Source organism: Choloepus didactylus, chromosome 6 (assembly GCF_015220235.1).
Source record: "Choloepus didactylus isolate mChoDid1 chromosome 6, mChoDid1.pri, whole genome shotgun sequence".
NCBI lineage: Eukaryota > Metazoa > Chordata > Mammalia > Pilosa > Megalonychidae > Choloepus > Choloepus didactylus.
The window spans coordinates 47,313,277-47,333,533 of record NC_051312.1 but is presented as its reverse complement, the minus strand read 5'-3'; the positions used below and the strand labels follow the sequence as shown (position 1 = coordinate 47,333,533).

At 36.1% G+C, this 20,257-nt stretch overlaps 1 protein-coding gene across 1 annotated transcript in view; it reads right to left on the bottom strand.

Moving 5' to 3' along the window:
- CCDC73 (coiled-coil domain containing 73) overlaps window positions 1-20,257 on the bottom strand; it is a 250,565-nt gene that overhangs the window by 179,951 nt on the left and 50,357 nt on the right. The window contains exon 3 of the mRNA XM_037838965.1: window positions 19,546-19,698. Coding sequence (XP_037694893.1) covers window positions 19,546-19,683 — 138 coding nt within the window. The 5' untranslated portion in view covers window positions 19,684-19,698. The remainder of the gene's footprint in view (window positions 1-19,545; window positions 19,699-20,257) is intronic.

Genomic DNA, 20,257 nt, shown 5'->3' with positions numbered 1-20,257 from the left:
GTTCTGAAAGCAGCAAGAGAAAAGCAATTCACCACATACAAACGAAACAGCATAAGACTAAGAGGTGACTACTCAGCAGCCACCATGGAGGCAAGAAGGCAGTGGCACGATATATTTAAAATTCTCAGTGACAAAAATTTCCAACCAAGAATACTTTATCCAGCAAAGCTCTCCTTCAAATTTGAGGGAGAGCTTAAATTGTCACAGACAAACAAATGCTGAGAGAATTTGCTAACAAGAGACCTGCCCTACTGGAGATACTAAAGGAAGCCCTACAGACAGAGAAACAAAGGACAGACAGACTTGGAGAAAGGTTCAGTGCTAAAGAGATTCAGTATGGGTACAATAAAGGATATTAATAGAGAGAGGGGAAAAATATATATGACAAACATAAACCAAAGGATAAGATGGCTGAATCAAGAAATGCCTTCACGGTTATAATGTTGAATGTAAATGGATTAAACTCCCCAATTAAAACATATAGATTCACAGAATGGATGAAAAAAAATGAACCATCAATATGTTGCATACAAGAGACTCATCTTAGACACAGGGACACAAAGAAATTGAAAGTGAAAGGATGGAAAAAAATATTTCATGCAAGCTACAGCCAAAAGAAAGCAGGTGTAGCAATATTAATCTCAGATAAAATAGACTTTAAATGCAGGAGTGTTTTGAGAGACAAAGAAGGCCACTACATACTAATAAAAGGGGCAATTCAGCAAGGAGAAATAACAATCGTAAATGTCTTTGCACCCAATCAAGGTGCCACAAAATACATGAGAGAAATACTGGCAAAACTAAAGGAAGCAATTGATGTTTCCACAATAATTGTGGGAGACTTCAACACATCACTCTCTCCTATAGATAGATCAACCAGACAGAAGACCAATAAGGAAATTGAAAACCTAAACAAACTGATAAATGAATTAGATTTAACAGACATATACAGAACATTACATCCCAAATAACCAGGATACACATACTTTTCTAGTGCTCACGGAACTTTCTCCAGAATAGATCATATGCTGGGACATAAAACAAGCCTCAGTAAATTTAAAAAGATTGAAATTATTCAAAGCACATTCTCTGACCACAATGGAATACAATTAGAAGTCAATAACCATCAGAGACTTAGAAAATTCACAAATACCTGGAGGTTAAACAACACACTCCTAAACAATCAGTGGGTTAAAGAAGAAATAGCAAGAGAAATTGCTAAATATATAGAGACGAATGAAAATGAGAACACAACATACCAAAACCTATGGGATGCAGCAAAAGCAGTGCTGAGGGGGAAATTTATAGCACTAAACGCATATATTAAAAAGGAAGAAAGAGCCAAAATCCAAGAACTAATAGATCAACTGAAGAAGCTAGAAAATGAACAGCAAACCAGTCCTAAACCAAGCAGAAGAAAAGAAATAACAAGGATTAAAGCAGAAATAAATGACATAGAGAACAAAAAAACAATAGAGAGGATAAATATCACCAAAAGTTGGTTCTTTGAGAAGATCAACAAGATTGACAAGCCCCTAGCTAGACTGACAAAATCAAAGAGAGAAGACCCATATAAACAAAATAATGAATGAAAAAGGTGACATAACTGCAGATCCTGAAGAAATTAAAAAAATTATAAGAGGATACTATGCACAACTGTATGGCAACAAACTGGATAATGTAGAGGAAATGGACAATTTCCTGGAAACATATGAACAACCTAGACTGACCAGAGAAGAAACAGAAGACCTCAACCAACCCATCACAAGCAAAGAGATCCAATCAGTCATCAAAAATCTTCCCACAAATAAACGTCCAGGGCCAGATGGCTTCACAGGGGAATTCTACCAAACTTTCCAGAAAGAACTAACACCAATCTTACTCAAACTCTTTCAAAACATTGAAGAAAATGGAACACTACCTAACTCATTTTATGAAGCTAACATCAATCTAATACCAAAACCAGGCAAAGATGCTACAAAAAAACAAAAACTACCGGCCAATCTCCCTAATGAATATAGATGCAAAAATCGTCAACAAAATACTTGCAAATCGAATCCAAAGACACATTAAAAACATCATACACCATAACCAAGTGGGCTTCATTCCAGGCATGCAAGGATGGTTCAACATAAGAAAATCAATCAATGTATTACAACGCATTAAAAATTCGAAAGGGAAAAATCAAATGCTCATCTCAATAGATGCTGAAAAAGCATTTGACAAAATCCAACATCCCTTTTTGATAAAAACACTTCAAAAGGTAAGAATTGAAGGAAACTTCATCAATATTATAAAGAGCATATATGAAAAACCCACAGCCAGCATAGTACTGAATGGAGAGAGACTGAAAGCCTTCCCTCTAAGATCAGGAACAAGACAAGGATGCCCGCTGTCACCACTGTTATTCAACATTGTGCTGGAAGTGCTAGCCAGGGCAATCCGGCAAGACAAAGAAATAAAAGGCATCCAAATTGGAAAAGAAGAAGTAAAACTGTCATTGTTTGCAGATGGTATGATCTTATATCTGGAAAACCCTGAGAAATCGACGATACAGCTACTAGAGCTAATAAACAAATTTAGCAAAGTAGCGGGATACAACATTAATGCACATAAGTCAGTAATGTTTCTATATGCTAGAAATGAACAAACTGAAGAGACACTCAAGAAAAAGATACCATTTTCAATAGCAACTAAAAACTCAAGTACCTAGGAATAAACTTAACCAAAGATGTAAAAGACCTATACAAAGAAAACTACATAACTCTACTAAAAGAAATAGAAGGGGACCTTAAAAGATGGAAAAATATTCCATGTTCATGGATAGGGAGGCTAAATGTCATTAAGATGTCAATTCTATCCAAACTCATCTACAGATTCAATGCAATCCCAATCAAAATTCCAACAACCTACTTTGCAGACTTGGAAAAGCTAGTTATCAAATTTATTTGGAAAGGGAAGATGCCTCGAATTGCTAAAGACACTCTAAAAAAGAAAAACGAAGTGGGAGGACTTACACTCCCTGACTTTGAAGCTTATTATAAAGCCACAGTTGTCAAAACAGCATGGTACTGGCACAAAGACAGACATATAGATCAATGGAATCGAATTGAGAATTCGGAGATAGACCCTCAGATCTATGGCCGACTGATCTTTGATAAGGCCCCCAAAGTCACTGAACTGAGTCATAATGGTCTTTTCAACAAATGGGGCTGGGAGAGTTGGATATCCATATCCAAAAGAATGAAAGAGGACCCCTACCTCACCCCCTACACAAAAATTAAGTCAAAATGGACGAAAGATCTCAATATAAAAGAAAGTACCATAAAACTCCTAGAAGATAATTTAGGAAAACATCTTCAAGACCTTGTATTAGGCGGCCACTTTTCCTAGACTTTACACCCAAAGCACAACCAACAAAAGAAAAAATAGATAAATGGGAACTCCTCAAGCTTAGAAGTTTCTGCACCTCAAAGGGATTTCTCAAAAAGGTAAAGAGGCAGCCAACTCAATGGGAAAAAATTTTTGGAAACCATGTATCTGACAAAAGACTGATATCTTGCATATATAAAGAAATCCTACAACTCAATGACAATAGTACAGACAGCCCAATTATAAAATGGGCAAAAGATATGAAAAGACAGTTCTCTGAAGAGGAAATACAAATGGCCAAGAAACACATGAAAACATGTTCAGCTTCACTAGCTATTAGAGAGATGCAAATTAAGACCACAATGAGATACCATCTAACACCGGTTAGAATGGCTGCCATTAAACAAACAAGAAACTACAAATGCTGGAGGGGATGTGGAGAAATTGGAACTCTTATTCGTTGTTGGTGGGACTGTGTAATGGTTCAGCCACTCTGGAAGTCAGTCTGGCAGTTCCTTAGAAAACTAGACATAGAGTTACCATTCAATCCAGCGATTGCACTTCTCAGTATATACCCAGAAGATCGGAAAGCAGTGACACGAACAGATATCTGCAGGCCTATGTTCATAGCAGCATTATTCACAATTGCCAAGAGATGGAAACAACCCAAATGTCCTTCAACAGATGAGTGGATAAATAAAATGTGGTATATACACACGATGGAATACTACGCGGCAGTAAGAAGGAACGATCTCGTGAAACATATGACAACATGGATGAACCTTGAAGACAATGCTGAGCGAAATAAGCCAGGCACAAAAAGAGAAATATTATATGCTACCACTAATGTGAACTTTGAAAAATGTAAAACAAATGGTTTATAATGTATAATGTAGGGGAACTAGCAATAGAGAGCAATTAAGGAAGGGGGAACAATAATCCAAGAAGAACTGATAAGCTATTTAACGTTCTGGGGATGCCCAGGAATGAGTATGGTCTGTTAAATTCTGATGGATATAGTAGGAACAAGTTCACAGAAATGTTGCTAGATTAGGTAACTTCCTTGGGGTAAAGTAGGAACAGGTTGGAAGTAAAGCAGTTATCTTAGGTTAGTTGTCTTTTTCTTACTCCCTCGTTATGGTCTCTTTGAAATGTTCTTTTATTGTATGTTTTTTTTTTTTTAATTTTTTTTCATACAGTTGATTTAAAAAAGAAAAAAAAAAGTTAAAAAAAAAAAAAGGAAAAAAATATGTAGTGCCCCCTTGAGGAGCCTGTGGAGAATGCAGGGGTATTGGCCTACCCCACCTCAATGGTTGCTAACATGACCACAGACATAGGGGACTGGTGGTTTGATGGGTTGAGCCCTCTACCATAGGTTTTACCCTTGGGAAGACGGTTGCTGCAAAGGAGAGGCTAGGCCTCCCTATAATGGTGCCTAAGAGCCTCCTCCCGAATGCCTCTTTGTTGCTCAGATGTGGCCCTCTCTCTCTAGCTAAGCCAACTTGAAAGGTGAAATCACTGCCCTCCCCCCTACGTGGGATCAGACACCCAGGGGAGTGAATCTCTCTGGCAACATGGAATATGACTCCCGGGGAGGAATGTAGACCTGGCATCGTGGGATGGAGAACATCTTCTTGACCAAAAGGGGGATGTGAAAGGAAATGAAATAAGCTTCAGTGGCAGAGAGATTCCAAAAGGAGCCGAGAGGTCACTCTGGTGGGCACTCTTACGCACACTTTAGACAACCCTTTTTAGGTTCTAAAGAATTGGGGTAGCTGCTGGTAGATACCTGAAACTATCAAACTACAACCCAGAACCCATGAATTGTGAAGACAATTGTATAAAAATGTAGCTTATGAGGGGTAACAATGGGATTGGGAAAGCCATAAGGACCACACTCCACTTTGTCTAGTTTATGGATGGACGAGTAGAAAGATAGGGGAAGAAAACAAACAAACAAACAGACAAAGGTACCCAGTGTTCTTTTTTACTTCAATTGCTCTTTTTCACTTCAATTGCTGTTTTTCACTTTATTATTCTTGTTATCTTTGTGTGTGTGCTAATGAAGGTGTCAGGGATTGATGTAGGTGATGAATGTACAACTATGTAATGGTACTGTGAACAATCGAATGTACGATTTGTTTTGTATGACTGCGTGGTATGTGAATATATCTCAATAAAATGAAGATAAAATATATATATATATATATATATATATATATATATATATATACTACAATTAGTAGTATTTTAACATTCATTCATCAAAAGTAACAAATGTACTATACCAACACTATGAATCAATAATGGAGGGGGGTGGTTAGGGGTATGGCAGGATTTGAGTTTCCTTTTTTGTGTCTGTCTTTATTTCTTTTCTGGAGTAATGAAAATGTTCTAAAAACTGTAAAAAATTTTAATTGTGGTGATGGATGCACGGCTGTATGATGGTACCATGGGCAATTGTTGTACACTTTGGATCTTTGGATAATTGTATGGTATGTGAACAATTTCAATTAAAAAAAATCAGTAAGTGTGAGTCCTCCAACTTTGTTCTTTTTCAAGATGACTTTGACTATTTGGGGTTGCCTTCCCTTCTGTATAAATTTGATAATTGTTTTTATCATTTGTACAAAGAAGTCTGTTGGAATTTTGATTGGAATTGCATTGACTCTGTATATAGCTCTGGGTTGAATTGACACTTTAATAATATTTAGCCTTTCAATCCATGAACATGGAATGTTCTTCCATTTATTCAGGTCTTCTTTAATTTCTTTTACAATGTTTTGTAGTTTTCTGTGTATAAGTCCTTTACATTCTTGGTTAAATTCATTCCAACATATTTTATTATTTTAGTTGCTATTGTAAACGGAATTTTTTTCTTGATTTCCTCTTCAGATTGTAAAGAAACATCACTGAGTTTTGCATGTTAATCTTGTACTGCTGAATTCTTTTATTAGCTCTAGTAGCTTTGCTGTGGATTTTTCAAGGTTCTCTATGTAAAGGATCACGGCATCTTCAAATAGTTTTACTTCTTCCTTTCCAATTTGGATGCCTTTTATTTCTTTTACTTGCCTAACTGCTCTGACTAGAAATTGCAGCACAATGCTGAGTAACAGTGGTCACAGTGGGCATCCTTGTCTTGTTCCTGATCTTTGAGGGAAAGCTTTCAGTCTTTCACCATTGAGTACAATGTTGTGGTGGGTTTTTCATATATGCCCTTTATCCTGGTAAGGATGATTCCTTCTATTGCTAGTTTTCAAGTGTTTTTATCAGTAATGGGTGCGGAATTTTGTCAAATGCCTTATCTGCATCAATTGAGATAATCATGTATTTTTTCCCTTTGTTCTGTTTATAAGGTGTATTACATTAATTGATTTTCTTATGTCAAACCACCCTTGCAAACCTGGGATAGATCCCACTTGATAATGGTGTATAATTTATTTAATGTGCTGTTGAATTCATTTGCTAGTATTCTGTGGAGGTTTTTTGCATCTATATTCAGGAGGGATGTGGATCTGTAATTTTTTTGTGTGATATCTTTATGATGCTGGCTTCACAGAATGAGTTAGAAAGTGTTCTCTCCTCTTCAAATTTCTTGAAGAGTTTGAGCAAAAAAAATCAAAATTCCTCTTTGATTTTGGTAGAATTCACTAGTGAAGTCATCTGGTTCTGGGCTTTTCTTTGTTGGGAGGCTTTTGATGGCTGATTTTATCTCTTTACTTGTCATTGGTCTATTAAGATCTCCTATTTCTTCTTGAGTGTTATGGACATTTTATAGATAAGGAAACAGAGGTAGCAAGTGCATAAGTAACTTGCCTAAAGTCACATAGCAGGTAAACAGCAGAGCTAGGATTTGAATCAAAGTGATTTGTCTCCAGAGCCTTTTAACACTCCATTATTTTACCTTTCAAAAATTGTGCATGCTGTGGGACAGAATGAATTGTTATGATATATTCTTTTCCTTTAGAAATGTCAGGACCTAATCGCCATGTCCCATAAAAGAGAAAACTATTCAAAATCAAATTTCCCATTTTAAATATGCAAGTACATTTTGCATTTTAAATATGCAAGTACATTTCAAAATAAAACCTAGAAATCAATAAAAGAACAAAAGAATTTAAGTACTATGAATATTCTAATATTAATATTTTTCTATTTATAGGAGTTAAGTAATGTGAAAAGAGTAGTACAAATATTAATTGGGAAAGTGATTTTTTAAAATATGAACTTCTAGGCAATCCATGCATATTAGAGATATTTATCTTGAATACCTAGTAGCTAATCAGACCAAGAAACTATCTGAAAGAGTGATTTGTATTTTATTGGACAAATGAGAAAATGAATTGTGCTGTTTTGTAGGAGGTGGATTATAAGTTTGAAGAAGAGAGTAAAAGTATCCAGATACAGTTTTGGCTGCTTGGACATACGCCTGCTATATGTACCATGTTCCTAAATCTGTTCAGGGTCAAGAATTGAAGAGGCTTGAACAATACATAGCCCATCTTGTAAAACTACAGCCTGAAGCAAGCATTTAAAAAAAAAGCATGACACTTTCTAAAGGTTATAAAGAGTTAAAAAAAACCATCAAATTACTCCTCTTTTATTGTTTTAGTAAAAACACTTAAATTCTTGTAGTCCCAAGGCATCTAATAAAAAATAAACACTTCTAAGGTTCTATATTCTGGAATACTTTATTGAAGTTACAGATGGGATTTCCTTACTAAATTGAGTATCTTTTTTCTCATTGACAATTTCATAAGAATTTTTATTAACAACTTCTAAGAGCTGCTTGAAGAATAGATGGAAGAAAAAAATTAAAAGATCCAATGAAAGGTTAAATGATAATTTTTAATAAAAAGTCTGAAGTTAAATTATAACCCTAATATAGTACAAGTATATTACAAATGCTAATACTGGGCAATGTGGATAACACCAATTTTATCAGTTTTAGAATATATATAAAGATATACATTCTACAAATCATAATAATCAGAAAGGAGTATGATTCCACTCATAGCACAACTATTTTCATGGGGCATTGAAATGCTCCTTAATGTTACTTACCACATATTATACCATTAATTATTCAGTTTTCCCTCACAATTGCCTTGTTGCTAATTTTAAATTCTCTATGGCACAGACTGAGAAGTGATTATCAAATGAACGCATGTTTTTAAAAGTCTAAAAGTTCTGTGGTAGAGGTTTTATATTCCCATTTTATAGAAGATTTGGCTCTGAAATATATTTTATTTGAAAAACCTTCAATCCACTTCCAATTGTTAAAAACCAGCAGCTTCATATTAATATTTGAATTTCTAGTTTCTTGTCAATAATTGGAAGAGTTGAAAGTATGGGAACTATCTTCCTACATGGCAACAATTAATTAGAGCTGATTGGCAGCTATAGGTTGAACTGGAGAGACAGGCTCTCCAGTTCAACACAGTTCCTTTCCTTTTCATGTCACATGCCAACTACGTGAATCCTGAAGGAAGCTGAATTTGTTACTCCTGTGCTATGGTTCATCCCCACTCGTATCATGTATTCTGTGGAAATTTCTAATAAGGACATTTACTAGAAGTGGTGCCTACCTTCAAAAAGTACACATTTGATTCAATATAAACTTTGTTTTTCATTCATATTGTTAATTTAAAACATTCAACTTTTTTTTTCAAATATTATCAGTACCAATTAAGATCCATACGAAAAAAAAAACAGAAATTTCCCCTTTCTCTTTTGTTAATTACAATGTAGTTGAGTAGTGAAATGCAGTTTAGTGGAGTACAAAAGTCTCTTTCTTTGTCTTTGTTTTGTTATCTTATTACATTTTGCTTATTTTGACTGGAGTTATTTTACTATCTAATCCTTTGGGGTAAATTCCAAATTTATGTGACTGCATTATTCATACAGCTAAATTAAATCATATACATATTAAATCAATCAAATACATTATTAAATGCATATACATACACACACACACATACATATATATATGGAAGAAGCAGGAAGATCTGAGTACTAGTCCCTTAAAGCATCCGGAGTTACGCTGGACTTGAAGCTATCTCAGGTCACTTCTACCTGCAAAATTCTACAATTTCATGATCTTGCAAAAGAAATCATTTAGACAATAACCCAGTAAGAACACATAAGCTATCATGGGTAAATTTAACATTCTGGGAATGCCCAGGAATGACTATGGTTTGTTAATTTCTGGTGGGTATTGTAGGAACAAGTTCACAGAAATGTTGTTACATTAGGTTTTGGGGTAGAGTAGGAACATGTTGGAAGTAAAGCAGTTATCTTAGGTTAGTTGTCTTTTTCTTACTCCCCTGTTGTGGTTTGTTTGAAATGTTTTTTTTTATTGTATTTTTTTTTTAATATACTTAATTTTTCAAAAAATGAGTTAATTTAAAAAAACAAAAACAAGGAAAAAATATGCAGAACCTCCTTGAGGAGCTGGTGGAGAATGCAGGGGTGTGGGGTTTTCCCACCTCGAGGGTTGCTGATGTGCTCATAGATATAGGGGACTGGTGGTTTGATGGGCTGAGCCCTCTACCATGGGACTTGCCCTTGGCAAGACTGTTGCTGCAAAGGAGAAGCTAGGACTCCCTATAATTGTGCCGAAGAGCCTCCTCCCAAATGCCTCTTTGATCCTCAGATGCGGCCCTCTCTCTTGGCAGGCCCAACTTGGCAGGTGAAATCACTACCCCCACCCCCCACGGGATCTGATGCCCAGGGGAGTGAATCTCCCTGGCAACATGGAATATGACTCCTGGGGAGGAATCTAGACCCAGCATTGTGGGATGGAGAACATCTTCTTGACTAAAAGGGGGTTGTGAAAGGAAATGAAATAAGCTTCAGTGGCAGAGAGATTCCAAAAGGAGCTGAGAGGTCACTCTGGTGGGCACTCTTATGCATAATATAGACAACCCTTTTTAGGTTCTATTGAATTGGAATAGCTAGCAGTAAATACCTGAAACCATCAAACTACAACCCAGAACCCATGAATCTTGAAGGCGATTGTATAAAAATTTTGCTTATGAGGGGCGACAATGTGATTGGGATAGCCATATGGACCACACTCCCCTTTGTCCAGTGTATGGACGGATGAGTAGAAAAGTGGGGGCAAAAAAAAAAAAAAAAGGCACCCAGTGTTCTTTTTTACTTTAATTGTTATTTTTCACTTTAATTTTTATTCTTATTATTTTTGTGTGTGTGGTAATGAAAATGTCCAAAAATTAATTTTGGTGATGAATGCACAACTATATAACGGTACTGTGAACAAATGAATGTATGCTTTGTATGACTGCATGGTATGTGAATATATCTCAATAAAAATGAAAAAAAAAAAAGAAAGAAAAAAGAAATCATTTAGAATTCATATCCAAGATCACAGAGAAAAGGGAAGCATAGAGATGTGATCCTGATAATCAGCACTTGCCAGTTCACTAGAGATTAAGAAACTGAATAGAAAGATCCTCTAGCAGTCTTACGGGGATGGATTTGGTATCAGGATCCACCAAGGAGGGACCCAGGCAAACATGCAAGGATTTTAGTTGGAACCCCAAAGGTCTACATTATTGGAGTAGAGGGTAGAAATAAACTAGCCTTCACAAAGACTGAAGCTCAGCTTCCAATCACCTCAATCTCTGATTGGTAAAATGGTCTGTCCCACTTTAACTTCCAAAAGTAAAAGCATCCTCTTCAGAGGAGTACCATCCAGAGCCTCAAATTTTCATTTTCATGCATAAAATCAGATTCAAACAAGAAGACTGACGAAGTTGACCTAATTCATATTCACAGAACACTGTACCCAAGAAATACAGAATACACATTATTTTCAAGTTCATCAATATTGCAATATTTACCACAATTGAAAGGCTTGGCCAGAAAGTAAATGTGCACAAATATCAAGGGATTGAAATCATATAGTAGAAGTAAACTAGAATCTAATTTTTAAGATTAACAAAAAGTACAAGAAAACTCCCAAATATTTGTAAATTCAGCAATACACTTCTAAAACAATCCATGGGTCAAAGAAGAAATCGTGACAAAAATTAGAAAATTACTTGAGCTGGATGATAATGAAGATCCAACATATGAAGAGAAATCAACAAAGTCAAAAGCTAATTCCTTGAAAAGACTAACAGAATTGATAAACTCCTGGAAAGATTCATCAAAAATTCCTACTCATTCATTATGACTGCTTGAGTTGTTCTCTCTATAAAGCTTCCCCCACTCTACCTGGTAAAGTTAGGCATTTCCTTATCCACATTTTCATAACATCTTGTATACACCTTTGTTATTACATGGTACTATATTTGCTTACTTCACAGCTACTGAAAATTTTAAAAAGGAATCATATTGAATTTAAACAACAGCAATTCTTGAGTTTTCAGTGATTCAAAGTACTTATTTTTTAAATAAAAGTCTTGTATTTTGAAATAATTTTAGATTTACAAAAGAGTTGCAAAATCAGTAGTGAGTTCCTGTGTACCCTTCGCCCAGCTTCCCCTAACATAAATACTTTACATAACCAGGGTACATTTGTCAAAGCTAAAAAAATTAACATTTGCACAATACTATTGAACTACAGACTTTTTCCAATTTCACTCGTTTTTTCAACAAGGTCTATGCCAGCAACCCATCCAGATACCACTATGCATTTAGTCATCATTTCTCCTTAGTCTCTTCTCATCTGATATTTTCTCAGTCTTTCCATGTTTTTCATGATCTTGACACTTTTGAAGAGTATTGTTTAGTTATTTCGTAGAATGTCCCTCTAGAGATAAAGTTCCCTTCTCATCACATTATACCAGGAGGTACTTGATATCAACATGTATTATTACTAGGTGTGTCAACTTTAATCACTTAGTTTAGATGGTGTCTGTTAGATTTCTCCACTGTAAACTTAAAATTTTTCCCTTTACATATTTGATTCATTAAAAACAAGTCAGTTCACACTTGAAGGGAGAGAAATTAAGGTCCATTTACTGGAGGGAGGAGTATCAAACAATTTGTGAACATGTTTAAAACTACCAAAGTAAATTACTAAATAATTTGGGGGAAGATACTATCTGTGATGGTTTGGAGCTTTGTACCCCAGAAAAACATGTTCTTAAACTAAATCCATTCCTGTGCGTGTGAACCCACAGTAGGATCTTCTGATGAGGTTACTTCAGTTAAGGTGTGGTCCAACTGAATCAGGATGGGCTTCAATACTATTTCTGGAGGCCTCAGAGAGAAGACCTCAGAAAAGAAAGACAAGGAGTGGCTATAAGCTAATTGTTTCCAAACTGGGAAGTGAAAATAATGTCTCATTTTTGTTTCATTTTGCACTTTTTATTAGTCAAGATAAGCATATTTTTTGTATATTTTATGTATTATTCAAATTTCTTCTTTCTCCTCATTTTCTAGTGGGTTGTTTGTCTTTTGATTTGTAGGCATGTTTTATAAATAATGGATTGATCCTTTTTTCCATTTTGCATGTTGCAAATATTGTTTTCTCAGTCACTTGCCTTTTAACTTTGTTTATGGTGGATTTTATTCCACAGAAGCTGGTAATTTTTCTGCCATCAAATCTAGCCATCTTTTCCTTTATAAAAGATCGTCTCTATTCCCAAAACTATAAAAAAATGCTTCTTATATTTTATAGTATTTGTATCATTCTTCTTTGCATTTAGATTTTTTTTCTCCTGGATTTTTTGTCTGTATGACAAATATGTGAATGGCTAATGGTCACAATACCATTTATTGACTGCTCATCCTTTTCCCCATCAGGATGATTTGTTTTTTACTGTCCTATTTCTCTATTCCTGCAACAATGTCACATTCTAAATTACTATAGCATCATAGTATGTTTTAATATCTGTTAAAACAAGTTGCATTTCATTCTTCTTCTCTTTTGAAGATTTTCTTCATGCACTTATTCTTGTAGATATAAGTTTAGAATCATCCTGCCAAGTTCTGAAAAATATCCCCTTTTAAAAAAAATATTTTATTATCGTAAAACACATACAGCACAATCCCATTGGGTTTTTATTAGTATTGCAAAAAAATTTTGAATTATTTGCAGGAACCTCTAGAAATGAAGAATGTAATCACTGAAGTTAAAAACTCTTAGCCAGAAGAATAGCATCTTCAAATCTTTCTCTATGACCCTACTTCTATCACCATTATATCTTTCTCTGACTCTGATCATCCTGCCTCCCTTTTATGAGAACCACTGTGGTTACACTGGATCCCCCTAGATAATCTAGGATAATCTCTCCATCTCAAAATATCTGAATTTCATCACATCTGCAAAGTTCCTTCTATCATGTCAGATAATATATTCAGAGGCTCCAGGGGTTAGGACATGGGTAAGGGCCATTATTCTGCCTATCACAGTGGGACTATTGGGTGTTCACCATAAATTTCTTTCAACTATCATGAATGTTTGAAACTTTCCTAATAAAATTTTAGGAAAAAAATTAAAGTTCAGGAATGCAGATAAAGTGTTGCCATCAGGATAAATATGGAAATCAATAACTGTCTTGTTCTAATAAAAGGGAAGAATGTTTTCCCTTTCAAGAAGAAAGTTCCCCTTTCAATGAGAAATTTTATTGAAAGTGGTATATGCTCTTTCATTTGGTTATTAAAAACATTGTTCCTGTTACTAACCTGAAATTTTTCAGAATATATTTTTAAAGGAAATATATTTGTCAATTGGAAATATAAAAAACCTGTCTTAAGCTATTGTGCTCCTATGACAAATACTACACAATGAGTTGGCCTAAACAAGAGGAATTCATTGTCTCTTGGGGTTCCTTGATATTCCCCTCACATGGCAATGTCTTCTCCTTTCTCTTCTGGGTTCCCTGACTTCCTGCTTCTCCCTGTGGCCTTACTTCTTATAAGGCTTCCAGTAATCAGGATTAAGATCTAAAATGGTTCAATTTGCCACAACTTAACTAAAAACAACATCTGCAAAAGATCCTATTTATAATGGGTTCATGCCCACAGGAACATGGATTAAGATTAAAAACATTTCTATACTGGGGTATGTAATTCAACCTACCATATAAAAAGAGCAAAATACAATGTTTGGAATGTAATAAAACAGAATATAGGATGTCATCAATATGGAGGCATGAACAGCTACTGAAAACTTCTATCCAGAGATCCAATTAAAAAAAAAGGACAATTCTGAATTGTTTGAAACTCTGGCGGAAGATATAGACTGGAGAAAGACCCTGCAAATGCTGAATTGAAGAAAGAGAAGAAACACCAGATAGGAATCTTCTGTCCCAGACCAGCCGGTCCCCTCCCCTCCCCCTCATTCGGTCTCTGAAGCACAGAATCAGCATATGGGACCCCTCCCACCAGGGACACAGTTTTAAAATCTCTCACAGCAGTGAAAAATACCCTCATGTTTGAAGACCCAGTGGACAGGGGAGGATATTTCAAGGCCCAGATCAGTGAGGGACAAAGACACTGAGAAAACATGGACAGAGACTGTTTCCAGCCCTGGGTCTGAAAGTCCTTCCCCCACCCTTGAAGGAAGTAGCAGCCTGCAGCTGTTTCCTTGCCTTGGAGACAGCTGGAGTGCTGGGTTAACTGGCAGTACTTTGCAACAAGTGGAGTCCCACATCGAGTCGGATTTTGGCAGGAAAATTGAGGGCACAGGAATCCCGTAGGTTCAGCCTGCACTGCCTGTGCTCAGAGGCAAAGCAGCCTCTGGATCAATAAAGTTACTGAACAGTGCCATATGCTGGACAGTCCGGAAAGTGCAAGGGAAATAAAATACTTTTTAAAAAATGCTTCAGACCCTTTCTTAGGATTACAGGAGGTGGTCTATATGCCCTGTATGGAAACCCAGCCCTGTTTTGGCTGAGAAATAGGGAAGACCCCACTGTTACAGCAGGGCTCCAAAACGAACCCACGTCTTGCTAGCCGGTGGAAAACAGAACACCAGTGGAAGCCAGATTTGTGTTACAACACACAGTGAACTTGCTGGAGTGCCCAGTGACCACCTCCCATCCCTGTGGCAGGCCACAGGGAGCACCTGCTTTTGGGGGGAAGATTGGGGGGGGGCAGAGACAATCTGACAACTGGCCAGGGAGAGAAACAAATAAAAGATAGCAATCAAAGACAACCAACAAGAAAACCTTGGGCCAAAGAGAGAAAACAACCTCCAAAATAAACCAATCCAGAAAATCAGATGCCTAGCCAGCAAAAAAAATCATGAGCCACATCAGGAAAGGGGAAGATATGGCCCAGTCAAAGGAGAAACTAACACCTCAACTGAGATTCAGGAGTTGAAACAACTAATTATAGATGTTCAAACAAATCTTTTAAATAAAATCAATGAGTTGAGAGAGAATGTGACAAAAGAGATGAAGAATATAAAGAAAATACTAGGTGATCATAAGGAAGAATCTGTAAGCTTGAAAAAACAAATGGCAGAACTTATGGGAATGAAAGGTACAATACAAGAGATGAAAAACACAATGGAGACATACAACAGCAGACCTGGAGAGGAAGAAGAAAGGATAAGTGAGCTGGAGGACAGGACATCTGAAATCCTGCACACAAAGGAACAGATAGGGAAAAGAATGAAAAAATATGAGCGAGGTCTCAGGGAACTGAATGACAACGTGAAGCACATGAATATACATATTATAGGTGTCCCAGAAGGAGAAGAGAAGGGAAAAACAGCAAAAAGCATAATAGAGGAAATAATGAAAATTTCCAACTCTTATGAAAGAAATAAAATTACAGATTCAAGAAGTACAGCATACCCCAAACAAAATTGATCCAAATTGACCTACTCCAAGACACTAATTAGATTTTAAAGTGTCATAGACAAAGAGAGAATTCTGAAAGCAGCAAAAGAAAAGCAATCCATCACATGCAACGGAAGCTCGATAAGACTAAGTTCAGATCTCTTGGCAGAAACCATGGAGGCAAGAAGGCAGTGGTATAATACATTCAAGATACTGAAAGAGAAAAACTACCAACCAAGAATCCTATATCCAGCAAAACTGTCCTTCAAAAATGAGGGAGAGTTTAAAATATTTACAGATAAACAGGCACTGAGAGAGTTCGTGAACAGGAGACCTCCTCTACAAGAAATACTAAAGGGAGTGCTACATACAGATAGGAAAAGACAGGAGAGAGAGGTTTGGAGAAGAGTGTAGAAATGAAGATATCATGAGAAAGAAAGAGGGCAGAGATTGGGCATTTGATGTTGAAGGAGTATAGAATGTTCTAGAGGATTGATTGTATAGATCCAGAAATGGATAGCAAAATATTGTGTGATGGTAGCACAATATTGTAAGTACACTAAAAAAAGATGACTGTGAATATGGTTGAAAGAGGTAGGTTAGGGGTATGTATGACACCAGAAGGAAAGATAGAATATAAAGACTGGGACTGTATAACTTAGTGAAACCTAGTGTGGTCAATGAGTTAATTAAATGTACAAATATAGGAATTTTTTGCATGAGGAAGCAGCAAGAGGAAATGAAGTTGTGAGGTATGCAACTAGGTGAATGGACCATGAGGACAGTAGGTTGAGTGAAATTAAGCCAGAAATGAAAAGACAAACATTATAATGCCTCACTAATGTGGACTAATAATAATGTGCAAACTCTGAGAATTGAATCTGGGAGCATGGATTATCAGGGGGAGGCTTATATAAAGGTTCCTAAATTGCAAGGTTTTATAGCAGTCACATCTTTTAATGAATTGTAACAGTTATTTCTAAAGTTTGAGATGCTGAGCTGTTTGTGTTTGATGTGGTCGGTCCCTGAAGCTTTGGGTGTCTGTGTGGTGCCTGGGATTCAGAACCAGAGTTTGGCAGCTGTGAGTGTCAGCATTGCCCCATGAATGAACTGTTAAAGAGGCTGAAAAGGAGATTAGATTCAATTGGAGATATGAATGAAATGGACTTGGTTGAGATTGGAGTAGATCAGACTAAAGGGTAGAGAATGATATTAACTGTGCTTTAAAACTTTGGCTTCTGTGTGGGACCAAAGGAAGAGATGTTTATTTTACGCAAAACATGTATTTTCTGTAGCACACTAATTTAATTGGTATGGCCAGTTTACTGAAATACTGTAATTACATAGAACCTTAACTAGGGAGTGAGATCTTGTTGGTTTGTACAAGTTACCATGAAGCCGCAATACAACCCAGTATAATTTGGGCAGAGAATAGAAGTATTAAAGCCCCCTTGAGGTACTGGGGGAAAATGTGGAAATAAAGAACTTCCCCAGTTGGTGAGTTCCTGATATTCTCACAAGCATTGGGACTACCAGCTTATTAGGCCAAGACCTTGATCTTGGGGCTTGCTCTTATGAAACTTGTTACTGCAAAGGAGAGGCTAAGCTTACTCACAATTGTGCCTAGCTCACCCCCAGGAAGTCTCTTTTGTTGCTCAAATGTGACATCTCCCTATGCCAACTCAGCAGGTGAACTCACTGCCCTCCCCCATACGTGGGACCTGACTCCCAGGGGTATAAATCTCCCTGGCAACATGGGACACGACTCCCAGGGATTAGCCTGGATTTAGCCTTCTGGACCACAAGGGGGAAGAGAAATGAAACAAAGTTTCAGTGGCTGAGAGATTTCAAATGGAGTTGAGAAGTCACTCTGGAAGTAACTCTTATGCATTACACAGACATCCCTTTTTTAGTTTTTTAGTTTATTAGAATAGTTAGAAGGAAATATCTGAAACTGTTGAACTGTAATACAGTATCCTTGATTCTTGAAGGCGAGCATATAACTGTATAGCTTATATGGTGTGACTGTGTGATTGTGAAAGCCTTGTGGCTCATATTCCCTTTGTCCAGTGTATGTTCAAATGAGTAGAAGAATGGGTAAAAGAGTAAATGAATAATATGGGGGAGGACGGGTATGGGATGTTTTGGGTGTTCTTTTTATTTTACTTTTATTTTTATTCCTATTTTTATTTTTTGGAGTAATGTAAATGTTCAAAAATTGATTTTGGTGATGAATGCACAACTATATGATGATACTGTGAACAACTGTTCTACACTTTGGATGTTTTTATGGTATGTGAATATATTTCAATAAAAATAAATAACAAAATAATTTTTAAAAACAGAATATAAAATTTCAAACATCAGCCTAAAGTGGTTTCACACTAGAAAGATGACATTTTAAACTAATTTTACAAGAATAGGTCTTTATTATGCTTATCCAAGATGCCGCTTTACAACAGGATCTCTTTTTTAAACAAGCTTGTGTTATACTGATAATAAATAGCTTTATGTAACATGAGGATTGTGGTAATTTAATTTTCTTATTCTAACAATAAATTTTAATATTTTTAAATACTGGAAAAATAGAATCCTATTAAAATAAAAATATTTTAGATCTCTTTTTCTTTTACTTACAGTTTATTTTCAGGAAGTCACCATGTTCTATTGATTTTTCTTTCTACCTCTTTTTTTTCTATCTTCACAGTCATCTATAGTCCTACTCATCTCATCTCTAGATCATTGTTATATAGACAAGCCTTATACCTTCTCACTCTAGAATCCTATCAGTTCCAATGTACCCTACACAGAATGGACAACATACTCTTCATATTTATACCCATAAGGTCATAGAAATTAAACACTTATAAGAGGTTTTATACAATACAGATCTCCTGCTGGAACATCTTTCACAATTTTATACTACCTACCTCCTTTTTAAAAAAATTTCTCTTTAAAAATAAGGATAATTGATTCCCTGACCTCAGAATATTACAAATGTACTGTCTTGTTTCATTATTTGATGATTTCAAAAGTACCTATCTTATAACATTAACAAAAATTTAATCTTCCTAAGAGCAGTTCTTTTTTATCAGACACAGTATCTATTATTGTGCTATCTATGCATTCCTGAGCACTCCATAAATGCTAGTTGACCGTCCAAGTATTTAACAATCTGAAAATCTGTTTCATTTTTTGTTTTTGTTTCCAAGTTCTTCTTTTCCATTCTCTGATCACTGACTTAAACTGAACTTCTCTATTTTACTTCATCATTTGGAGCATATTCTCTAAGCAAAGGATTATTTTGTTAGATTTTTTTTCCTTAAAAAACTCATTGGAATGCAAAAATTTAAAAGTGGTCAAAATCAAGTTCTCTTATTAAAAAAAGCATTGAAAAAAGGATGCTTACCCTTCGCATACGCAATTCTTCTAATGCCTCCAATAAACTTGTTTTGAAATCTAATATTTGAATAGAAAGCAATGTCTCTGAAGAACCTTGAAGAGCAAAGGGAGATGATGATGACTCAGTCTTGAAATCGTCCTCCATATTAATATTTATTTCCTGTAATATAAAGAGATTTTAAATGAAACAATCACTTGTCTAGGTTTTTCAAAGAAAAGCAGTTACTGAAGATGATGGAGTGAGACCCTTCAGGGCTCTGTGTCCCCTAGAGAAGCTCTGAACAACCAAAAAGAACTGGCAAAAACACCTTTCTAAAAGCTCCAGGAAACAGTTAAAGGATTGCAGTAACAGGTTGGGCACCAAATACAGAAAAAGCCACTTAAAACCAATAGAATATTGTGGAATCCTGGCTATCCTCTCCTCTAACCCCTCAATGGCTCAGCATGGAGCCAGAACACACTCCCATGCTCACAGTTCCAGAGGGACCAGATTAATCCTAATGCACATGCTGGGATTCTGGACCAATCTATATGATGCTGCCCAGAGAAATTTGTCATTCAAGAACTTGCCTTGTGTGTAAAAGGTGGCTCACCTAGTTCTCCCACATAATTGTGGGAGAGCAGCCAACATCTGCTACCTGGGGCAAGGGATTCATGGCTGCAGGACATACAATGCTGTACTGGGGACCATGAAGAAACTGTTTGCTAGGGAAGAGGGG